This window comes from Bidens hawaiensis, unplaced genomic scaffold (assembly GCF_021521415.1).
Source record: "Bidens hawaiensis isolate Kalapana, Puna unplaced genomic scaffold, B.hawaiensis_p1.1 tig00024336_1, whole genome shotgun sequence".
In the NCBI taxonomy this organism is placed as follows: domain Eukaryota; kingdom Viridiplantae; phylum Streptophyta; class Magnoliopsida; order Asterales; family Asteraceae; genus Bidens; species Bidens hawaiensis.
The window spans coordinates 190,405-213,810 of NW_027493837.1; the positions used below are offsets into that span (position 1 = coordinate 190,405).

A 23,406-nucleotide genomic window follows, 5' to 3' on the forward strand; every position below is an offset into this window, starting at 1 on the left:
TTATTATTATTATTATTATTATTATTATTATTATTATTATTATTATTATTATTATTATTATTATTATAAATCCAATGGGCAATCGACTAAATTGTTTATTAAACGTTTAGTGACGTTCCTTCTAATCTTTTAATTTTATTAAATATTAATAGTACCCCACCACTTAATAGTAACTACATATATTTCACTATTGGCTAATATAAAATATGAACCATGCATCAATGATTATATGTAGATAATATAAAATCAAATCATGTCATATCATAATATTCTATACAAAGTAAAGGTCAAACAGATTGGGCTCGTGAGAATTACAGTTTGGCAGTAGTACATAAGATATAGCATTGAGAATAATGTGTTTTTTTATTTGAGGGTAAAGCTTTAAGATTTGGACTTCTCCCAAGTGTGACATATTTTTTTTAGATATAAAGCTTTATTTTGGTAATCATGTATAAAAAAATTACATTCCACCAATGATAGTGTCCTACTTTGCTAAGTTGGTTTGGTATAAGATAAATCCATGGTGCATTGTGTATTGTTTGGTTTGGTTATTAGTCTACAACGAAAAGCGAAGTTATTGGTTAATCTGTTTTATTAACTAATCGGGTTTTACATTTTAGTTAATTCAATTATGTTTATTTGGTTAGTTTGTTGAATTTCGGTTGGATTTGGTTAACAACCAAAATCAAACATAGTCTAAAGTTTTGCTTAAAAAAATACATGAAATAGATGTTTAAATACATAAATGAAGGTAAATACAAGAAGTGGGTGTATAAATGCAAGAAATGGATGAATAAGTAAATGAAATAGAGGTACAAACACTAATACATGAACTGAAGGTAAAAAAACTACAAATATATGTAAATGTTAATGATTCAATTTGATTCGATTAATTTCGGTTGACCGATGGTAAAAAACAACAACGATAACTGATTGTCTTTTAATTTGGTTTTCAGTTAATTTTAGCTCGATTTCGTCATTTTCGGTTCAATTTTAGTTAATGGTTCGGTTATTGTTCACTCTAGGTAGACCAAACTTGGCGATCAAAGATTTGTTAAGGTTTCCCTTTTCACTTACCTTACATTCAAGCTTGATGAAGATCAAATAGATTATATTCTTAGGCATCATTAATGCATTTGGCAAGCAAGGAACAACAAAATTTTCTATGCAAAAGATTTACGGTGATAAGACTTTTGAAGACATGACATCACTAGGGTTCATCTTGTTTGATTAATGAAAGTATATAAGCTAGAAATATATGAATATATGAATTGTTCGATTTGATTCGATTAATAGTGAATTTTATGTTAATTTAATTGTATCTAATACATTTTTAACCAAAAATAATTTATTTTATTATGTTGTCCTAATGATTTGCGTTTTCCATTGATCCCACCCTTACTTTACACTTAAGAAATTTTCAAAATTGTCATTTCGACTAAGAAAATACCCAAAACAGTCAACAGAATTTTTCACTTTCAAAATTACACATTGCCAAAATAGGCCAATCATGTATGAACACATAAAGCTGATTAGACTCTATTAAACCCCATGTGAGCCGACATTGTGACATTCGTCAATTTCGGGTCTCGTTTGTATTCGTTTTTGTATTCGTTTATCATGTAAACCGACCCATTTTGTAAACCAAAGCTTATGATATAATCAAAATGATGGATTTTATGTTACAATATTGTTTTACACTTGTTGGGTCTTGAAAACATTCTTTTTGGTCCTTAAAACTCCTTAAAATGACTTAAACCAAACTTTGAGGACTATTATTGCCATTTACCAAAAACTTGTTTGACCATTTCAACCATCACATGCATCTTTACCCTATTTGTATGAACCATACTCTTACCATTATAAAAGCAAGGCTCCATACACCATTTTGGTTGTTCATCTTCTCCAAAATCTCTCTCAAATCCAAGTATTCATCTTTAACATTTTGTTATTTTGATTTCTTAAGGTCAACTAACTATACTCTTTCATTTTAACTTGTTCATCTAATATTACTAACACTTTAATATGGTGGTACAACATATATATAATACACACCCCTTGTTTCCTTTATTTGTTACTTCACCGACTCCGGTTGGTTAAGTTTCGAATGTCATAAGGCAAGGCTTCATGGAGGACTTCGTGTTCTTGATATATATATACACACACATAACTTATTATACATATCACTTATGACTAACTTCTAACCCTTTTAGTTTGTTCATCTTATTTACAAGTTCCATGGTGTGGGTTTGTATAAGACTAACCTCGGTTTAACCGAAACTAGTCCAAACCGGAAACCGAACTTTTGTTTACTAGTTTTGTTAAAATAATTGTTTAAACATGTTTATTGCTAGATTTGAGTTTCAAAAATCATTTTTACAAGTTCTTTGATATTAAGCATATGGAATCCATCTATGAACTCGTTGGGAGATGGAAATCGAACTAAACCGAAACTTTTGCTTAAAAGACTTGTAGTTAACTTTTTAGTTGTAAAATTTAAGTTTTCTTCATTTATAAACCAATATACAAGTTCTATGATATTTGGGCATGTAGAAACCATCTATGAACTATTTGTGAGATGGAGACCGAACCAAACCGAACTATACCGACTTTTACTCGCTTAAGACACACGAGTGTGTTTTTAGCTATCAAGACTTGTATATTTCTTTAAAAATAGTTTACAACTGATTTTAATTATTTTCTTAAGTACTTGGAATTGTTGGATCCAACTTGATCTCATAACATAGTTTGGACCGACAAAACCGAACACTCGCTTAACGTGCGTTGTTAGTTCTAAACAATAGATCTACATACTTGGTTAAGTGTTAGTATATTTTAATGAGTTATCTCATAACAATTAATATGTTGGAAAGTTGACTTTGGGTTTGACCATTTGTCAAGACCCGAATCGACAACCCGAACACTCGTTAAAAACCCGTTTTAGTATCTTTGTCCCAAAGGAACTTGCATTTTAGCATTTTTCCCACCTTATTACTTAACATTGGTTAAGTAAATATTAAGGTTAGATACTTTAACCCGGTTTCGAGCAAACTTACATTTTTAAAGGATTGTTATTATAAATTCTTAAATAGTTACATTTTAAACCTTGAACTTTAATTGTTTACTTTTTGCAACAATTATTTTATTTAAAGATCTTCAAGACAACCATTCTAAATCCAAGATTTTATTGTCATTTAGGCCTTGCTCGTTAAACTTCATCTATCCGGTTATTCATCTTTTACCGATCAAGTTTTATACTTGAACGTGAGTATTCATACCCCGTTTTCTATCTTTTGTTTTGGGGTGACATTTCATACTTATTCAAATCAAATGCTTTATACTTGAGTCTTAAACCACAAACGTTGTTGTATACTTTACTTGAATAATTGCTCGATTTGGTATTCTATGCTTATATGCCTATGTGTTTATCGCTTTCGGTTGGTGGAATCTATAAATCCTAGACTACTTGGCATCCCCTTGTAGCAAGGTGTCGTTAACGTAATGCAATTAACGATATTCTATTAAATCCTAGACTACTTGGCAATCCATTGTAGCTAGGTGGCGCTAACGTAATTCTATTAGCGATTGTCAATTTATCCAAGTTTATAGCTATTATTTATGGTTTTGTATACCAGTTTTGTGGCTTTTCATACTATATATCTATTGTTCAAACTTATGAATTGCTCACCAACCTTTGTGTTGACAACTTTATTTTATGAAATGTTACAGGTTTGCATCTAGGTTGATTATGGAGTTCGGTGAAGAAAATGACACAAATACCGTTAGGATATTAGCAAAAATGAACAATATTTGATTTGCTATATTTTGCTATATTTTGTTGTATTTGACTTATGAATATTTGATTATGTGACATTTTCGATGTTGTGAAATGAAATGAGTTTGTTAAATATTGTCGCTTTAAATAGTGTCATGCGCTTATGGGCAATCGTTACACCTCGGCATGTTCCGCCGCCTTTTGTCGGGGTGTGACAGACATGAAAAATCATGAAAGCCTAACGTGAAAAATCATGAAAGCCTAACATGAAAAATCCTTGTGACAGACACTTGTCTTGAATAAGTTATAGAGGAACCTAGTAAGTTAACGATTACTCTAGAAAGGTTCAAGTCGTTCTTCGGAAAAAGTGGATTCGTTCTTCAGTGTTTTTGCTATAACGGTACCCAATTATTTTTTCCAAATATATACAAGGAATCATGTTTTAGCTAAAGTGGAGTAATTTCTTCAACATTTAGGTTTTAATGGTGCCCAACACTTCTTCAAAGAATATGTGGAAAATCATGCTTTGGCTAAAGCAAGCCATTCCTTAAGAGGCTACATTGGTGACCAACTATTTTGACAATGACTAATTTTGAAAGAAAAAAATCTATGTTTATTTTGGAAATTTCTTTTGTCATAATCATCATTTTAGAAAATTTCCCTTTTAATATTTATACATAATTTATTTACAACCTAAATATTTTATACACATTTTTTTAAGAGATGGTAAAGAAAAAAAATAACTTTTAAAATATAAAATAGTTAAACTCATTAACTTTAGTAATGTAAGGTAAAATGTGTGGTATAAGAGCATCCATAGCGAGTCTTATATGGACTTGTTAATATCTCAAAAACCTCACCAATCCTAACGTGAACCATTGTTGTTGTCGTCCGCACACCTCGTTTGAGATTAAAGACCTACACCATACTTCCAATGGTGGGGGTCATGTTCACACACGCGCGCGCACACACACATATATATAATAATTTTTTATATGGTTTGTCGAGTTTTATTGTTGTAAAAGCAAAAGAGTGGTTTTGAAGAAAGTTTGAAATCTGAGTTAGAGTTTACATAAAACTAACGTGGATGCTCAACAACTAACAAGACACCTCCATAAATAATTTACTCACGTAAAAAGTAAAAAATGAAAAATGAAAAAAGTAAATCACTTAAACTATATATTGTTATTGTTAATAAAATAGATACATACATGATTAATTTACCGGATCCACCATTGGTCACAATCATCATCCCTTAAACTACTAACCGAACCAAAGCTAAAAACTAGTAACTCACGACCAAGTTCACAAACCATCCGTGGCCCAGACAGAAAATCGCGACACAAAGGACATGTGGTGTGATTGTATTCGACACAACGATCCAAACAAGCTTTATGAAAAAGATGATCACATCTCAACACTCTAATCTCATCATACTCTTCTATCTTTGACAAGCACACGGCACAATCCACGGGCTCTATGGAGCTCGTGTTTCGATGAAACTGCGTGACACCGAGCTCGTGTGGACCCTTTCCGGTCACTTGAAGTTGTCCTCGTTGAAAGAAAGAAATATGAGTCATGAAATCCAATGCCCATTTTAAATAATTAAGCATTTGTATGATTAAGTTTGTCATGGTTAACAGTGGGAATATTTGGAGAACCAATGTAGAGTGGAGTGGTGTGTTATTGCTCTTAGTATCTTATATAACATATGAAATTATGAAGACATATGTTATTGGTTAATAATTTAATATATTTAATTTATAATATATATAGATATTATATATGGAGAGAGTTGCTAAGGGAATATTGATGTAGAGGCGACTAATGGCGTATTTTTGTTGACTAGGAGTACAAAGTATTGATAAGCATTTAACACACACATGTGTGCTTGTGAGAGTGTGTTAGTTGCGTATGCTTATTAAATTAACACAATAATTCATTGTGTTTAATACTATGGATTAAGAAAGATGCCAGATTTTGCAGTTGGTCTTCTCGTATAATGGTATGATGTGATGGTTATGATTTGAAATCTTATATAGTATCATATCCGAAACCTAACTTAATGGGTTTTCTCACAGTGGTATGTTTCTCTCTTGATGGTGTTAGCGGGTGAGCCAGAAGTGTTAAAATCTTTATAGACGGCTGACGTCCCGTCTTGAGAAAGTTCACTTTAGTATTGAGGTTGTTCCAAGCATTGTTTAAAAAGAAAAGAAAGAAAAGACGCTAAATTTTGTATTTATAATTGTAATAAAGAAACTAATCCATTTCCACGAAGTAAATGCTTTATTTAGTTAAATATAGACGTTGTACGTACTTTTGGTTCTGGCTCATCGTATTAAGTGAACAACACTTGGCTCGATAGAGTGATTCGGTTCGGTCTCAAGGGGTGAATGGAGGAGATCAAACTCATCTCCTTGAACTAATATTAGAGTTGATTTGTTTTATAATTTTACATAACTTGTTTCTCATGTTTGTGTTGTCTATATAAAGAGCTTGTTAGGTTTATTTATATCTTGTACTTCCGTTTGCCAATTATAAAGAAAATCGTCTTTATTTTGAGTAATTCGTTGTGTTCAGTTTTGGTTCTTGATTTCTTATTTCACTTGTGATTATTTAGCACATTGAAGTGTGATTGAAGAGGTAGGTCCCAGCAGAGCCCAGTTGGACCCGCAAGACTCACCTTGAACAGGGACGTCTGCGCAGAAACCAACTGGATCCGCAGGACCAACCATGCTTAGAGACGTGACGTCCTTACGCGCAGTACGCAAGCTGTTCCCGCAGGAAATGCCTCCCAATGGTGAAGGACTCCGCCTGTCCCCGCAGCCTCGGATACAAGCCATCAGCGAAGGCCACCCGCGCAGCAAGGCTACACGCACAAGGCACTTAGCTCTCAATCATTCAGTGTCACCTGAAGGAATGAGCGAAGCCGGGAACAATCCCGCACAAGGGCGGGAGGGGGAATACTCCCGCCCAAATAAGCCTGTCCGTACGATACGGGAAGATCTTCTGTACTGTACCTGACGAGGTATGGGAAAAAGATCTGACTAAAGATACGACAGCTTATGGACAACAGTATGGCGAGCAGCATGCTCCTACACTGTATGTCACTATTAGCCGCTGCCTACTCACCAACTCTTGTCATACCACGTGCGTAGCCGGCAGTTGGTGGAAAAGGAATAGTATACAGCAGGCCTGGTCGCTATCAGCCGCTGCCTACCCACCAACTACCAGCAGGGCACGTGCGTAGGCTACTGTTGGTGGAACAGGAATACTGTTGCAGCCGGCCACACCTCCTTGGAAACCTACCTTCGGCTATAAATACCACAAATGGTATGACCATCTCATCTTATCTTGTATCATCATATTATACCTGATATCTGCTCTAGCAATCTCTTAATATACATTTATATTTAAAGAGCAATCTAGTCTGATTCTCACGCCGGAGGGTGGTCACAAGGAGGAACCCCCCCCCCCCCTTCTCAGTGACAAGCTCACGGTGTCTGTTTTGCAGGTTATCAGAAGAACCATCTTCTCTGGGTCTAACCCCTCGTGGGAAACATCTATCTAACCCCCAGGTTACCCGTAATCTGCCCGGGGTCTGGTTAGTGTTTCTTCATTGGCGCCATCCGTGCATAAAGCTAGAACTTTATTTTTCTCCAGTTTTTTCAAACTTCTACAAAGATGGTTAAAGAAATTCCGGTAACCATAACCCCAGCTACTGGGGGGAATACCGGCAACACAGTATTTACAAACACTACCCCGGTTACCCAAGCCGGGGCAAGTGAAGTAAATTTTACGAACACTACCCCAGTTACACAAGCTGGGGCAAGTGCAGTGAATAATCGCTCACTGGGATTCACCGATACCCAGTTTGAGAAACGAAGACTCCCCCGCCAAACTCTCGATGAAGTTAAGGCATGGGCGGAGGCACGACAAAAGGAATTCCAAGCTGAGTTGGACGAACGCTTGCGTTCCGTACAACAGGCCGACGAATTCGAATACTTGGATGACTCGGAGGAATCCGACTCCGACGCGAACCCTCGCCATAGGGCAAAAGGGAAGCGTAGGGAAACGGACTCCGAACCGAGAAGGCATTTTGGACAAGCTTTCAAACCAAAAAGCACAGGTGGAAGTCCACGGGACTTCTCCAAAGCATTCAGACCAAACGTTGCAAATGCGGGAACGTCCAAATTTGCAAGGGACATTGCGGAAGCAATCGCCCCAAAAAGTGCCAAACAAATGTCAAGCATAGGCACATATGATGGTATATCTGACCCAGATGATCATTTGAACAGATTCATAGCGGGGGCAACCGTCAGTAGTTGGACGGAACCTACGTGGTGTTACATGTTCCAAATGACGCTGGTCGGGGCTGCTAGAGCGTGGTTTGATCGTCTACCGGTCAACCACATCTACGACTGGGCTGACTTCCAACAGAAGTTTAGCCAACACTTCAGCCAGCAAAGAAAGTATACCGAGGAGCAATGGACAATCCTCAAATGCATTCGAGAGAAAGATGAATCTTTGCTGGACTTCATCACTCGCTTCAACTCGAAGAAGCTAAGTCTGGGTAACATTAGCGAAGATCTTGTTCGCGCTGCCTTTATTCAGGGCGCGAACGACCCAGAGCTCATCCGCACCTTAACGGGTAAAGATGGCATGCCATCCACATGGGATGCCATCATGACAGCAGCAAAACGCTATGCGGAAACTGAGAAGCAACTGGGTAGAGATCTCCCACAGAGCACAAACCTCTACACCCAGAAAACAAGGGAAGACAACGTCCTTACCGCCCGATTAAACAAAAAGCGAAAGCTAGGCATTTGGCAGTCAAGGGTAAACTTTGACAACTCATCCGGCTTACAACATCGGTTGGGCGGAAGGGATAACGTACAGTCAAACAAGAACTCCAGATGGACGCCGCTCACCAAAAGCGTCACCGAGATATTCGCCACCGAGGAGCTCCCATGGCCAAAGCCTCAAATAATCCGACATCGTCACAATGCTGATCGGAGCAAATACTGTGACTTTCACAGGACAAAAGGCCACAACACCGAAGAATGCATAGACGTAAAGGACATGGTCGAAGCATTTGTCAGAGATGGGACGCTCGCGCACCTCGTGGCTCAATGAACGCTGAGCAGGCTGATGCGTGTAGAACCCCAGCTGGGGAAAACACGAATAAAATTCCAGCTTCGATATGGAGACTACATGCTGCGTAAAGAACGAGATCCCGAACCAGGTGCGTATCGGCTCGATGGCACTCCCATCCCAACAACATGGAAGGGAGCTTATTTACACAGTTTGCATGTAAATCAATTCCAAATTTGTAAAGAAAAGGCCAAGAGCCACTTCTAATGGAAATGATTCTCCTTAAAACATCGATGCTGATGATTTTACATTTATACTTTATGAACTATTCAACACTAATATGCCGGTTTCCACCGCATAATTACGTGGAAAGTCGTTGCATGGGGAAGGCGGCAAAACCCGCATAAACCCAAAAAACGACAAACCTTCACGCAGGTCAGTTGACGGGGAAAAGTTCAGTCATCCCACTAAATGAAAGTGCCGGTCTATCCGCATGAATCATGAGAGGAAACTGAACACTAACCTATCAACAACCGTGAGTCGAACGGTTAATTTATTAAACACTAATATGCCGGTTTTCACCGCATAATTACGTGAAAAGACGTTGGCTGGGGAAGGCGGCAAAACCCGCATAAACCCAAAAAACGACAAACCTTCACGCAGGTCAGTTGAAGGGGAAAAGTTCAGTTATCCCATTAAATGAAAGTGCCGGTCTATCCGCATGAATCATGAAAGGAAACTGAACACTAACCTATTGACAACCGCGCGTCGAACGTTTCAAAACAAAATTCCTAAAAAAGGATGAGGAAAACCTACACGCAGGTTAGACGCAGGTAAAGTTTAGCCATCCTACTAAGTGCAAGTGACGGTCCTACCCGCACAAAGATTTATATTTCATTATTCATTACAAGAATGGCCGGGTAACTACCCACCTACAAGAAAATAAATCTATACAATCAAAATCTATCCTAGCAGTGGGAAGGGATCTTCAGGATCAGGCTTCAGGGCCACTTCCACTTGGACCAGCCCCATCAGTAGAGCGTGGCAATTCAAGGAAAGCCTTAAGGATAGCGAGCCCATCATCAGCAGCAGCAACTTCATTCACCTTCTCCACCACCGGATGCTGGAAGGCAGCATACTGGTTCACTGCTTGGTCGTAAACAGCTTCAGTATCTACATCGAATAAAGGGAAGTTGGAAGGCGGAATGCCTTTCTCAACGAACCCTAGACCAAGCAGGAAGCCGGCCTTTTCCCCATCCTCGTGAGAAGCGTTGAGGGCTGCGCTCATAGCATCGTCGTAAGATGTCTCTGAGAAGACCCGATGCACAACCTACAAAGAAAAAATACAAGTCAAAACCTTTTCTATTTACAAAGAAAAGCGTAAAGACATGAAAACATACCTGAGACAACGCTTCTCGAAGAAGCCATTCCTTGGCAACCAGAGCTTCTTGGAGGGCAGCTTGAGCTTCGTTACGGGCGCGTTCGGCTTCACTCTTGTTAAGGTTGGCAAGCAACACTTCTTTAGCCGCAGCCTCTTCGACGCCCTTAAGCTTCCGCTCAGTATGGTCAAGCACCCCCCTCTGGTCCAAGATCTCCTGGAGCTTCTTGGCGTCTTCCATCGCCAAGGCATCATGAGCCTGCTGGAGAGCCTCTAATTTGGCTTTAAGCTCTTCATTCTCCACGCGTAGAGGCTCAGCAACAGCTTCAGCCTTGGTGGCCCTCTCGGTTGCGTTCCTCGCAGTCTCCTTAGCCAGCCGAAGCTGTTCATTAACAGCTTGGGCAGCCTTGGAGCGGGCCTCGAGTCGAGCTTGAACTTCAACCTCGAGGGCCTTGAAGGCCTTCTCCTTCTCCGCAGCCACTGCGGTAAGTTTTTGGTTTTCCTCCCGGACAGCCCGCGCCTGAGCTTGTTCTTTAGCGCGAGCTGCTTTTAACTTGTCATTTTCACGACAAAGCAGCTCGACTCGCGGCTGCATTCGGGCAAGGAGAACCCGAAGCTCATTGCTAAGCCTACCCTCTTGGTAGCTAGCCATGGCTTCCCCCAACGCACCACTGGGAGCAGCGTGACGAGCCCATTCCACGCACTCCACAGGGGTGCGAAGGGTTGTTCCTCGGCTAATGTTCCATCGTGGAACATACACTTCATTGGAATCCGACACTGCAAAAAACAAAAAGCAGTTAGGAAAAGATGATAAAAAATATATAGAAAAAAGGGCCAAAGGAACCCTACGCACCTGTAGGGTCAATAACAGGCCGATAGCCGCCGAACCCATCACCTGAACCCAAAGGAAATCCATCCAAGAGGTCAGGCAGATGGGAAGGTGGCAAAGATTGGCGAGAAGCCCCATGCGTACCTGATGGACCGGCCGTCGTTGCCGACGGCGGGGGCATGGTAGCAGCCGCCGCGGTCGCCTCCGCGGTCGCCGCCGCGGAATCCGCAGCAATAGTAACCGCCGGCTCGGTGAAGGATGCCGTAAAAATCGCACTCACAGCCGGCGGTGACGTCATCTCAGCTGGAACAGTCGGCTCAAAGGAATGAGCAACTGAACCAGCGGAAGCAGGCGCAGGCGCCTGGGTCGACGCCTCAGGTAGGCTGACCAAGCCTACCGTCATTGGCGGAGAGGTACTCCTCTGCGCTCCACCCTGGAATGCGTCAACATCCACGCCTGCGTAAAGAAGATAACTGAAACAATATTCAACTATGAAGATAAAAGCTAAAGGAAATTTGTACTTACGGGTTTTCTTGAGCCTGAAAGTACGGACGGGCGGGGATGAACCCGATGGAGCCGGCCTCTTCACGCCGGTCACCGTTGTCATCCTGGGCTCTTCGGTGACAGTTGTCACAGCCTCCGGAATGTTGGTCTTGTCACCACTGGGATTCCCCGCCACCTCTTCGCTCTCGGTCTCCGAATCAGACCGAGGCACCGGATCGGCAGTGGATGCCACCTTCTCTTTTCCCTTCCCGCCGGCAGCCTTCTTCTTCCGCACCAACGGAGGACCATCTGCGGATTCCTCATCAGAACATATGATTAGAGGAATTCCAGCAGAGGTTTCAACATTGAGGGGTCGAGGGTTGAAGAGCGCCTTACCTGGCCGCCTGGCGCTCAGGATCTCATGGCCTAGCGGGTAGACCTCCACGAACCGATCCGCAGTTTGTTCGAGGATGGGCAACTCGTTCTCGTCTAGAGCGCGAGTACCCATCCGAGCGGGACCGTCAGCCTCCCGCGGGTTAAGGAGCGACTGCAGGTCGTTCCCCTCTGAAATAAACAGGAAAAAAGTTAGAAGAAATTCAAAATCAACAAAAGGAAAGAAAGCATACCGTAAGGAACAGAGTTTGAACCGTATTCGAGGACGATCGGAACCTTTTGCGCGTCCGCCGCCTTCCACACCCGGCTCATCCCCAACATCACCATCCCGGACTCCGCAAACCGGTAAACCGGAGATTGGACCCGGGAAATCCTCGAAAACCATTCCGCCTCCTCGTAGTTGGAGGCGTGAAGGCTGGGAAGAGCTTGCCCATTTTTGAACTTCATGGCAAGAGGGATGGCGTGAGCGGAGATGAAGAAGAACTCCCTCTTCCACGCGCGAAGACTGCGCTCGGTCGCGCAAATCTTCAAACCCTTAACCCGGGTTATCAACGTGTACCACCCCTGGATGCACCTCCAAGTGTAGAAGGTCATCAGGCGGTCAACATAGGGCTCAATGCCCAAAATCCGGCACACCCACTCGAAATGGCGAACCTTGGCGATCGCCATGGGGTGCAACTCGGTCAAATGAACACCGTGCCTCTCAAGGACACGGTAAACAAACTTTGTCAATGGGAACCTAAGATTCCCATAGACAAAGAATGCTGCATAAACCCCGATCTTGCCTCTGGGGGCATCGTACACGGTCTGATGGGGTTCAGGAAACTCAGGCTCGAGAGACTCGAGCATGAACTTCCTGACAACATACCGGTACAGATCGCCGGGCAGAGCACACTGGCACTCGCCAGCAGTACTCTTGTCATCGGCTGTAGACTCGAGATCACGTGAAGACATCTTGCAGAAAGAAGAAAACGATTTCGGGAAAATGCTGGCCTGAAAAGGTGAGTATTCGCCGGAAATCGATAAGAAGATGAAGAGAAGAGTGAAAGTGTGGATTACAAAGAACCCTCTCCCCCTTTATATACTAATCGCAATTAATGCAATGAATTTAATGCGGAGGAGAGAGAAATCGAAGGTGCAATGAAACTATGACACGTGGCAAAAAGCAAGCTGGCAACAGCTGACAGCTTGCATACCATTAATTTCGCGGCCACGCGCCCGAAAAATCGCGCCCACGCGCCTAAAAAAGCTTCTGGAATGACCATGTACTGTCACGTCACCATAACTTCCTGCACGTCCTGACACAGTCAGAAGAAACCGTCGCACGACGTTTCAGAGGTTTGGACTGTTCTTATCTTTCCACCAACTCTTCGAATTTCAAAATTCAAAATTTAAAAATATTAAAAAGTAAGCGGGAAAATACCCCTTACCTTGGCAAACAAATAACCGTAAGACGGATGCGGGTACAGTGTTAAGGCAAAACCCTTCACATACCTAGCACCCGCAGGGAATTGAAGCTAAGTAAACCTTGGCAAACAAGTAACCGTAAGACGGATGCGGGTACAGTGTTAAGGCAAAACCCTTCACATACCTAGCACCCGCAGAGAATTGAAGCCAAGTATACCTCGGCAACCAAGTAACTATAAGACGGGTGCGGGTACAGTGTAAAGGCAAAACCCTTCACATACCTAGCACCCGCAGGAAATTGACGCCAGGAATACCTTGGAAGTAAAGTAACCGTAAGACGAGCGCTGGTACAGTGTTAAGGCAAAACCCTTCACATACCTAGCGCTCCGCTGGGAATTGAAACCAAGAAGGATCTTCTGGGCAATGCTTGCGGAAACGGAAATAACATCCCTGCATAGCGGGAACATCGAGAACTACGTTGTTTGAAGCTCCAGGATGGAATTGGTGGTTTTAACATAATTGATCACTATGTTCAAAACTACCAAAACCTCATGGAGAATCCACACAAGTGGGACTCAACGCTCCTGACTTGCGAGGAGGTTACAGACCTACCCGCATCATACCCAAAGACCAAGCAGGAAACTCGGGAATTTCTGCAAGTGACAAGGACTTCCGCGGGAAGAATCCCCATGGAAAACCTTAAAAAACCCTTTTCAAAACCCTTTGCTCAAGTCCAAAAGTTCACCTCACTTTATTAAACACGCATGAGAAGAACATTGGACTGGGGGGACTTGAAGAGGTAGGTCCCAGCAGAGCCCAGTTGGACCCGCAAGACTCACCTTGAACAGGGACGTCTGCGCAGAAACCAACTGGATCCGCAGGACCAACCATGCTTAGAGACGTGACGTCCTTACGCGCAGTACGCAAGCTGTTCCCGCAGGAAATGCCTCCCAATGGTGAAGGACTCCGCCTGTCCCCGCAGCCTCGGATACAAGCCATCAGCGAAGGCCACCCGCGCAGCAAGGCTACACGCACAAGGCACTTAGCTCTCAATCATTCAGTGTCACCTGAAGGAATGAGCGAAGCCGGGAACAATCCCGCACAAGGGCGGGAGGGGGAATACTCCCGCCCAAATAAGCCTGTCCGTACGATACGGGAAGATCTTCTGTACTGTACCTGACGAGGTATGGGAAAAAGATCTGACTAAAGATACGACAGCTTATGGACAACAGTATGGCGAGCAGCATGCTCCTACACTGTATGTCACTATTAGCCGCTGCCTACTCACCAACTCTTGTCATACCACGTGCGTAGCCGGCAGTTGGTGGAAAAGGAATAGTATACAGCAGGCCTGGTCGCTATCAGCCGCTGCCTACCCACCAACTACCAGCAGGGCACGTGCGTAGGCTACTGTTGGTGGAACAGGAATACTGTTGCAGCCGGCCACACCTCCTTGGAAACCTACCTTCGGCTATAAATACCACAAATGGTATGACCATCTCATCTTATCTTGTATCATCATATTATACCTGATATCTGCTCTAGCAATCTCTTAATATACATTTATATTTAAAGAGCAATCTAGTCTGATTCTCACGCCGGAGGGTGGTCACAAGGAGGAACCCCCCCCCCCCCTTCTCAGTGACAAGCTCACGGTGTCTGTTTTGCAGGTTATCATAAGAACCATCTTCTCTGGGTCTAACCCCTCGTGGGAAACATCTATCTAACCCCCAGGTTACCCGTAATCTGCCCGGGGTCTGGTTAGTGTTTCTTCAGTGATAGTTAAATTGGTACATGTCAGGTTACTTATTTAAATTTTACAGAGAGAATTACAAGTCGTAGGCTAAGGCCTTTGTAATTGGGGTTTAGTTTCTCGTGTAGGGGACGCCTTGTGTTTAAAGCTATAAATATCAGAAGTTATTGTTACTTTGTGTCACTTCGAAACAAACAAGAGTAAGAGTGATGTCTTGGCATATTTCATGGATATTTTAGAGAAACCACACATAAGCAAGAAACAAAACTAAATTAGAAACAAGTAGCATTTAAGGTATACAAACACACATTGTCACGTTTGTAATTTGAGAGAATATTCCAAGTTATAATAAATACGTCTCTCGATGTTCATTAAATTATATATTTATTAAAACACGTTTACTAATAATAAAATAATAGTAATATTTATAATGATTAAGAATTAAATAAAAGGAAAAGATGAAACTTTTTGGTTAAAAATATATTATTTAAAAAAAAAGAATGTATATTACTCTCTTCGTCCCATTATAAGTGTCATAGTTTGACTTTTCAAATCTTTCTTTTTGCAACATTGACCGTAAATATTTTTGTTCGTGTCATATAATACTTGATGAAAATTATATCAATGTAAAATAAATTTAAAAGCCAATCCATTCATGTATTTTACATCAAGTATTATATAACACAAACAAAAATATTCTCGGTCAAAGTTAAACAAAAAAGACTTGAAAAATCAAACTATGACACTTATAATGGAACGAAGAGAGTAAAAAACTAGAGTTAACCCTAATAAAATATAGAGTTCACTGAAATACATTCACAACTAATTCTCATGATAATAAAGTGAGATATATTTTAATTTGTTTTTAGGTATTATGGATATTATGAGATATTTCCATAAGAACCATTTCAATTTATCTTCAATCAATCACATGTAAAAGCAGGGGATGATATGGATACTATGCTTTTAAATGTTACATTTCTTTACAAATCTGCGTTTGTATTTTGTTTTTTTTTTTCGATTTGACCCTTATATTGAGTAAAGGGGAAATGGTTTATGACACATTAATAATTGTATGACTTATAGTAGTAATAGCTAAAATTATATCCCATAGAAAATACCATTAGCTAAACAAGCATGTGTTAGGTATGTACAATATATATATATATATATATATATATATATATATATATATATATATATAACTCTTAGGAAATTTTAATAATCAAACATTTTTAAATTTTTTTTTATATATTAACATTATTTAAGAGAGGTTTATCATATTTTATATAAAAAAAGTTTTATTACATATATTAATCACAAATTTACATATGTGTAAAATTTATATACTAACAAATTTACATATATGTAAAAAACATAGATATGTATAAAAACTAATTTTCAAATTTGTAATCGTAAATATAGATATATAAAATGATAAAACTACACTCAAATAACATTAACATACAAAATTTCTTTATAAAAAACGTTAGTTTTCAAGGGTTCCTTCAGGTTTCTTAAATAATTTAAGAGTTCTGTAATGATACGCGTCATATATATTATTAACCTTGTATTTTAGTTCGCTTTAGGCTCCTAGAGTGGTTGAGTTGGCCCTGACTGACTCAAACCGACCCGAACAATTTACTTCCGATTATAGGAAATTGGAGCATCTTATAAAAAAACCCATTGAAAAAAAATTCCTGAATTACCACTGCCTATTCTCCTTTTAAACTGATAAAGGTTATCATGAAAAAAATAACATGACATAAACCATCATGCGACACACATCATCATTTGCCTACAGAGGGGTCAGAACTCAGAAGAGGCGAGGCATACCACGATTACAGAGGCGCCGGAAGAGGCATACCACAACCACATAGGATCCGGAAGAGGCATACCACATATGAGTTGTTTTCGCGTTGGCACATTTGGCGTCGAATTACCAGCGCCTAGGCTTCTATATAATTCTGATCCTGGTGATCTGACACCAAATGAGCCAAAGCAGGACCGGTTCCTTTGTAGATGATGATGTCATGTCATTTCGAAAAATTATCCTCAGCGTGACTATTTTGAACCGGTCTCTCTAGAAATGCAAATAAAAAAATCTTTTTAGTTTTGTTTTTTTTTTACCATATAGTATTTATCACCAGACTTATATTATGGCTGTAAATCCATACTAACGTGTCACCCGCCTCCTCCCTAAGTTCCATGTTGTAGACAATATTAAATTGGGACCAAGACGTTAATATTGATTTTGACATTTGAGTACGATGTATCAATAGGCTCTTTTTGACACATGTTTTAATAATATAACGTTAAACATGCGCCCCTCGTAATCTACTCAAGTTGTAGATTGAATTGAGCTTAATAAACTTGTTTAATAACTAGGCTTTAGATTCAGATATCGAGCTCGGTAAGTTTGTGAGTCTAAACAGATCTAACGTTGGTTTTTGGCTTAGCTATTTTAGCAAAGCTTATAGTTTTTTAATAAAATAAGCTTCATTTGGTGTTTGGTTTAGCTTTTTTAGCTTAGGCTTATAAGCTTATATAAGCTAATTTGTAGAAGCTTATTTGAAGATGGTTTTTTAGCTTATTTGAAGAAACTTATTTGTTTAAGGGGGTAAATTAATCATTTGTCTTCAAATGGTGATGGATTAATAATATTGAAGTAACTTATTACTATAACAAATTAAAAATGATGGATTTAATAACTTATTAAGATGTATAATCAACTTGTAGAATATAAGCTAATCCAAACAGTTAAAAAAAACTTATCAAATGATATAAAATAAGCTATAAACTTCAAAAAGATATAAGCATATAAGCAGAAAAATATAAGCTAGGCCAAACACCCCCTAAATATACATAATAACTTTTTTTAACGACGACTTTCTTGTATTTAGGCTATTGCATCTATAAATTTGGAGAGCCCCGTTGTCTCATTATGACTAGACTATGTTGTTTTAACCAGGTCCATGCTGACTTCAGAGTTTGGCTTGGGCGTCGCCCTGGGAAACTATACCGTCGGGTGCCACTTGACAGTCGTGCCACGATAAGAGCTGAACTCTCTGACATGACACACGGTGGGATGAAAACCCGGGTGGGCTCGGCTCGGGGTTCAAACTAACAACCTTTACACAAGACTTAACTCAAATTATTCATTGCCAATATCCATCAAAAGTGCCACAATATCCATCAAAAGTGCCACAAGTGGGAATCGAATTTAAGTTCATTGAGAATCTAAGGCTCCTACCAATATGCCACAAGTGAGGGATTAAATATACATAATAACTAATAAGTATATGTAATTACGATAAAATTAATTAATTTATAATAACTATTGTACATAAATTACAATAAAATAACTAAATAATATATACTATTTTATATATACAATTTATAATTATTGATATATATAAAAAAGAAATATAATTATATAAATTATCCTATAGTTGGGATTTATTTTGACAAATTGTAAATCATAATATTGGATTGGAAGGGGATTAAATGTAACATTTTAATGGTATCCTGCTTGTTTCTTCTAAGAGAGGTTGATGGTTTGAGCCTTGTCGTCTGCATTCAGGTTGTCAAGCTATCTTGTCTGGTGTCTACGTGGGTTTTTATGTCGAACCTAAAACATCATATAACCGAAATCCTGTCATCAATAGACTCAAAAAAAGTCACTATTAATTAAAACCTTTATAGAATTTTAATTGGCTATCTATTATCTAGCATAGGACTAAATTATCAACTCATCATGAAAAATCACATAAATAGTATATGTATATTCTCCTATTTATATTTACAAAATTTTCCAAACTTATACAACAAAATCCTTTAATAATATTATGTGCAACTATAGATAATAAATAAAATAATCAAAATTCCTTAAACCAACCCTATCTACATTTAAATAACTTTGTACAAACTAACACAAACATGATCATATATTCATCCCCCAAATCACCTCTCGAAATGCCAGTTAAACTCGTTATCCCTCGAGATCGATCGAGCTGTGAACCCAACAATCGTGTTCCTAATGGACCGTTGTCGAACCATGTGACAATACCGAGGGTCATCAGCTTGACCCTCGTGCCTAATCCACTGAACCATCCCATGGTACCCGGGAAAGAACCGCATTTGAACCGCTTTAAAACAAAAATAAGGTATCAAAGAAGCCACCACCACAAAAAGAGTCACAACCCAATAAGTAGGCGCGGGCGCAAGTGTTTCCGCAAACACTTTATACGCGGTTGTTGAAACCGACGCTGGGAGTGCACCGTACGCTAACAAGAAGAGGTACCACAAGATAATACCGCCCCAGATGAATACATGTTGTATTAAGGTGAAGTAACTAACGGCTAGCGCCATTTGGCAGTTGACAACCCATACGACACACGAGTACAATGTGGCCCCCATGATCTCCATCCCGGCTGTTTTCCCGTTCTTGTCGTATGACTCGGGGTTTAACGCGCTCATGCAAAGGAAGAATATTATTAAGCCGGTAAATAGCCCGTTAAGCATCCAACTGAATATTCTTCGCCAACTAAAAAGCGTGTTTTGCACGCCTTCTTGGTATAGCAAAGGGAACTGCAATAGCAAATGAGCATAACATTAGAATGTTTAGAAAAAAAATATATATATAAAAAATAAAGGAGGCAAAACGGGCCGGGCTGACCCGTTTTGTTGGGTCACTGATCAAAAAGGATTGGAGTTAAAAACATACATTATATGTTGTATGGGCCTGGTTGACTATATACATTTTTCTCAAACAAGCTTATACTATATAGTTATATAAATATAAGGGTCCTACTATTTGCACCCATATTTTTTATAAATGCACCAATTGATGTGACAATAAGTAATGTATATTTTTGTTTTTATATAATATTAATATAAAATGTTTTATAAAAACATGAATATTTCGATTTGTTTATTTTTATCTGCATTTTGATATATTTAAAAGAAACAAGCAGCATAAAATATATTGACGGGCAAATTTTTATATTTGACACGATTCCATTGTTTATAAAGTTTATATAAATAAAAATACCCCAACGCCATATTGTTTTTTTTTTCAATAAAACATCATATATTAAAAGATATAAAAGCAAATTAAAAATGTATATTAACTAAAGTCACATCAATGTGTGATGAGTGTAAATTTCAGTTTTTGTCCTTTATGTTTGGTGTTACTTGCAGATCATGTCCTTTAACTTCAACAAGTAAAAAATAGCTCAGGAAGTTCATATGTTGTCACACTTTTCGCCTTTTACACAAACTAATATTAAAAAAAATTGATAATTTTTATGTAAAATGACTATTTTACTCTTATTATTATTAATTATAATAAATGAAACAATACTGTTTTATGTATTGAAAATACACTTTGGGTACCTTTTGACCATTTCTTTAAAACAAATTTGTTTAAATATAAATTGACCCGTATATATATATATTTTATAACCGATAATATTTTTCATTAAACTCAAAACGATTACAATGATGTAAAGTTTTTCATACCTTGAGACAAAACCGAGCGGATACATCTTGATCAAACACGCCCAATGCGATCGCAGGAAGTGATGTGAAAACGATGTTGTAGAGCACCAAATACCAGTCGTTATAAGCAGATTGACCGGAGAATGATGCATACGCCTCGTATAAGAAAAGCGTGGTTCCAAATACAATGTTCTTATAAAAAAAGTAGTTTATCTGTAAAAAAAATTAATCAAATGTAAAATATTTTTTTTAACAAGATGTTACAATTTTTTTTACCATTGAAGAAATTCTTCTGTAAGACCAATGCCCATGAACTAATAACAAGCGTTCCAAAAACCGAAACTGAGCAATGGCAATATCACTCGACATGACCGCCTGCAAAGAAAATAGTTAGAACAAATAAAAAATGTAACGCGGTATAAGGGCAAATAAGTAAATCACTTGGTGAAGTACCTGCATTCCCTCAACACCACTGATTCCGATCCCAATGTCGGCTTCTTGAAGCATTCCCACATCGTTTGCTCCATCACCGATGGCTAATGTAGTTTTACCAGTTCCCTCTTTAACAAGCCTTGTAACCTGAAAAAATTATATATTTTATATTTTTAATTTCATTTTTAAAATATATATTGGAACTTAAAATGTTAGGCGCAAAAAGACTAACCAGTGCCTTTTGTTTTGGCGACGAACGACAACAAATAACAGAAGCACAACCAACTGCAAGTTCTAAAAACTCATTTTTCATGCTGTCGTTTAAAGCATACGTTAGTGATTTCCCGTCGATAATTAACGCGTATGCGTCAGATACCGAAGCATTAATCTGAGCTCTCCCTGCTGATATCTGTTTTTGGACACTGTTTCTGGAAAGCTGCAAGGGCAAATTCGTAAATTTTTCGATCAAGAAATCTTGAAATTTAAATTTGATACAGTAAGACGAGTGAGTTAACTCACTTTAGCAATTGTGTTTTTGTCACCGGCCTTTTCAGCTGCTAAAATCTCTGGTGATTCTAGAGTTATTACGATTTGCTTCATTCCTTGTCTAAGTAGACTGCATGCAAATCTGCACAAAAAGTCAAGTTTGACTTTAATGGTCAAAACAAGTAATCTTTAACTTTAAAAAAGTAATAAAATGTTAATTAGTGACAGAAAGTTTGATAACTATGGTTTACTAAATTATGAATGCTATGAGTATTATTATTATGAAGATCAAGAGAATACTAAATTAACATGAAATTTGAATTTGGAAATTATAAAGTTTGACTCTTTAAAGTCAACAAGTGAAAAACTTACCCTATATTAATGGCAGTTTCCATTTTATCACCGGTAAGAACCCATATCTTGATTCCAGCTTGAGCAAGTTTGTCGATTGTCTCGGGAACCTGCAAAAGAAAAGTGAAATAATAATGAGTATGAAATAAATTTGACCAATTAGTCAAACTGTCAAACCACAAGAAATAACTCACCCCTTTTTGAAGTTTGTCCTCAATGGCGGTTGCACCGAGAAGTATCAAATCGCTCTCCATTTGATCCGTCACTTCACTTATCAAATCATCTCGTTCTGCACTTACTGCGTTTTTAGCTTCTGTAAACTTCTCATTGAACTCTTCATATTCTTTCTCGTTGAGCTCACGATATGCAAGTATTAAAGTCCTTAATCCCGCATCAGCATATTCATGCACATGGTCTCGTGTCTTCTCTTCGAATTGCCGACCTTTTTTAGAAAGTCTTTCAAACATAACACTGCACAAATAAACAACATTAACAAGACACATTAATAAAATATAAATATAGTATCTAGCGTGTTTAAATGTTACAACGTTACTAACCTGTCAGCACCTTTACATAGTAAAAGTAACTTTCCTTCGTCGTCCCTTACAATAACCGACATCCTCTTTCGTGTACTGTTAAACTCTAAAATGTTCAAAAGTTCATATGACCTGCAAAATAAATATTAAAAGATTAAACGTTAGCGCGATGATAAAAGTTACCTGACAAAGAAAGATTCAATAAGGTTAAACCTTTCAACATGTTTTTTATATTTAGGATCAAACTCAATAAAAGAATCGATAATAAAAGTGACCCGATAAAAAAAGATTCATAAAGATCGAACCTTTCGACATGTTTCTTGGATATAGGATCAAACTCCATAAAAGAAACACTCGTTTGCGTCCTTTTGTAAAACTCAAAACCGAGTTCTCTAGCTGCAATCACAAACGCTGACTCATCGGGTGACTCGGCTTCATAAGTCACCTTCCCGCTCTCCTCATCCACATCAGGTATAGCAGTATGACATATCGCCAATAACCGAAGAAACTTTTGAATAACATCCGAATGTGGCTCGTTAACCCACCGCCCGTTCGTAATCCTTTCGTCTTCAAACTTATATCCTTTCACAGATAAATGAGAATAAGCATCGATTTCAATCTCATCTAAATGATCTTCGCCGTTTTTCCGTTTGGCCATAGCTCTCTCGACTTCCGTAACCCCCCGCCCGTACGCGGTCCCCGCCACCGAACACTTGATAAACTCCATAGAGTTACAAGTCAAAGTCCCGGTTTTATCAGACAAAATGGTATCGATTTGACCGAGCTCTTCAGTCAAATTCGATGTCCGGGCGTGCGCCGGTTTGTCTGACTCTTCATCATACATATTAACATCTTTGTTAATAAAAATTGTCTGCAACACCTTCACTATTTCTATAGACACATATAAGGATATCGGAATCAAGTAACTGTAAAGCATGAGAGCTGTTAAAAAGTGTAGAATTGCCGCCACGGGAGCTCGTTTCGGAT

At 38.9% G+C, this 23,406-nt stretch overlaps 1 protein-coding gene across 1 annotated transcript; it reads right to left on the reverse strand.

Annotated features, from left to right (window-relative positions):
* Positions 1–18,890: 18,890 nt before the first annotated feature.
* On the reverse strand, positions 18,891–23,384 carry LOC143569117 (putative phospholipid-transporting ATPase 9). The gene is made up of 10 exons (XM_077055103.1): positions 22,725–23,384; positions 22,441–22,551; positions 22,078–22,354; positions 21,905–21,993; positions 21,566–21,674; positions 21,279–21,482; positions 21,068–21,193; positions 20,891–20,989; positions 20,636–20,827; positions 18,891–19,702 (listed from the first exon to the last, which is right to left on the reverse strand). The coding sequence occupies exons 1-10, from the start codon at positions 23,354–23,356 to the stop codon at positions 19,076–19,078; spliced, it is 2,466 nt and encodes an 821-aa protein (XP_076911218.1). The 5' UTR covers positions 23,357–23,384; the 3' UTR covers positions 18,891–19,075.
* Between the last annotated feature and the right edge of the window lie 22 nt (positions 23,385–23,406).

Bases quoted from the DNA above. Each gene is read 5' to 3' on its own strand.
- LOC143569117 (XM_077055103.1), bottom strand. From the start codon at position 23,356: ATGCTTTACAGTTACTTGATTCCGATATCCTTATATGTGTCTATAGAA. The intron at 22,355-22,440 runs GTTAGTAACGTT...TTATTTGTGCAG, and splicing joins CTATGTAAAGGTGCTGACAG to TGTTATGTTTGAAAGACTTT. The intron at 21,675-21,904 runs GTAAGTTTTTCA...CTTTTTGTGCAG, and splicing joins GAAACTGCCATTAATATAGG to ATTTGCATGCAGTCTACTTA.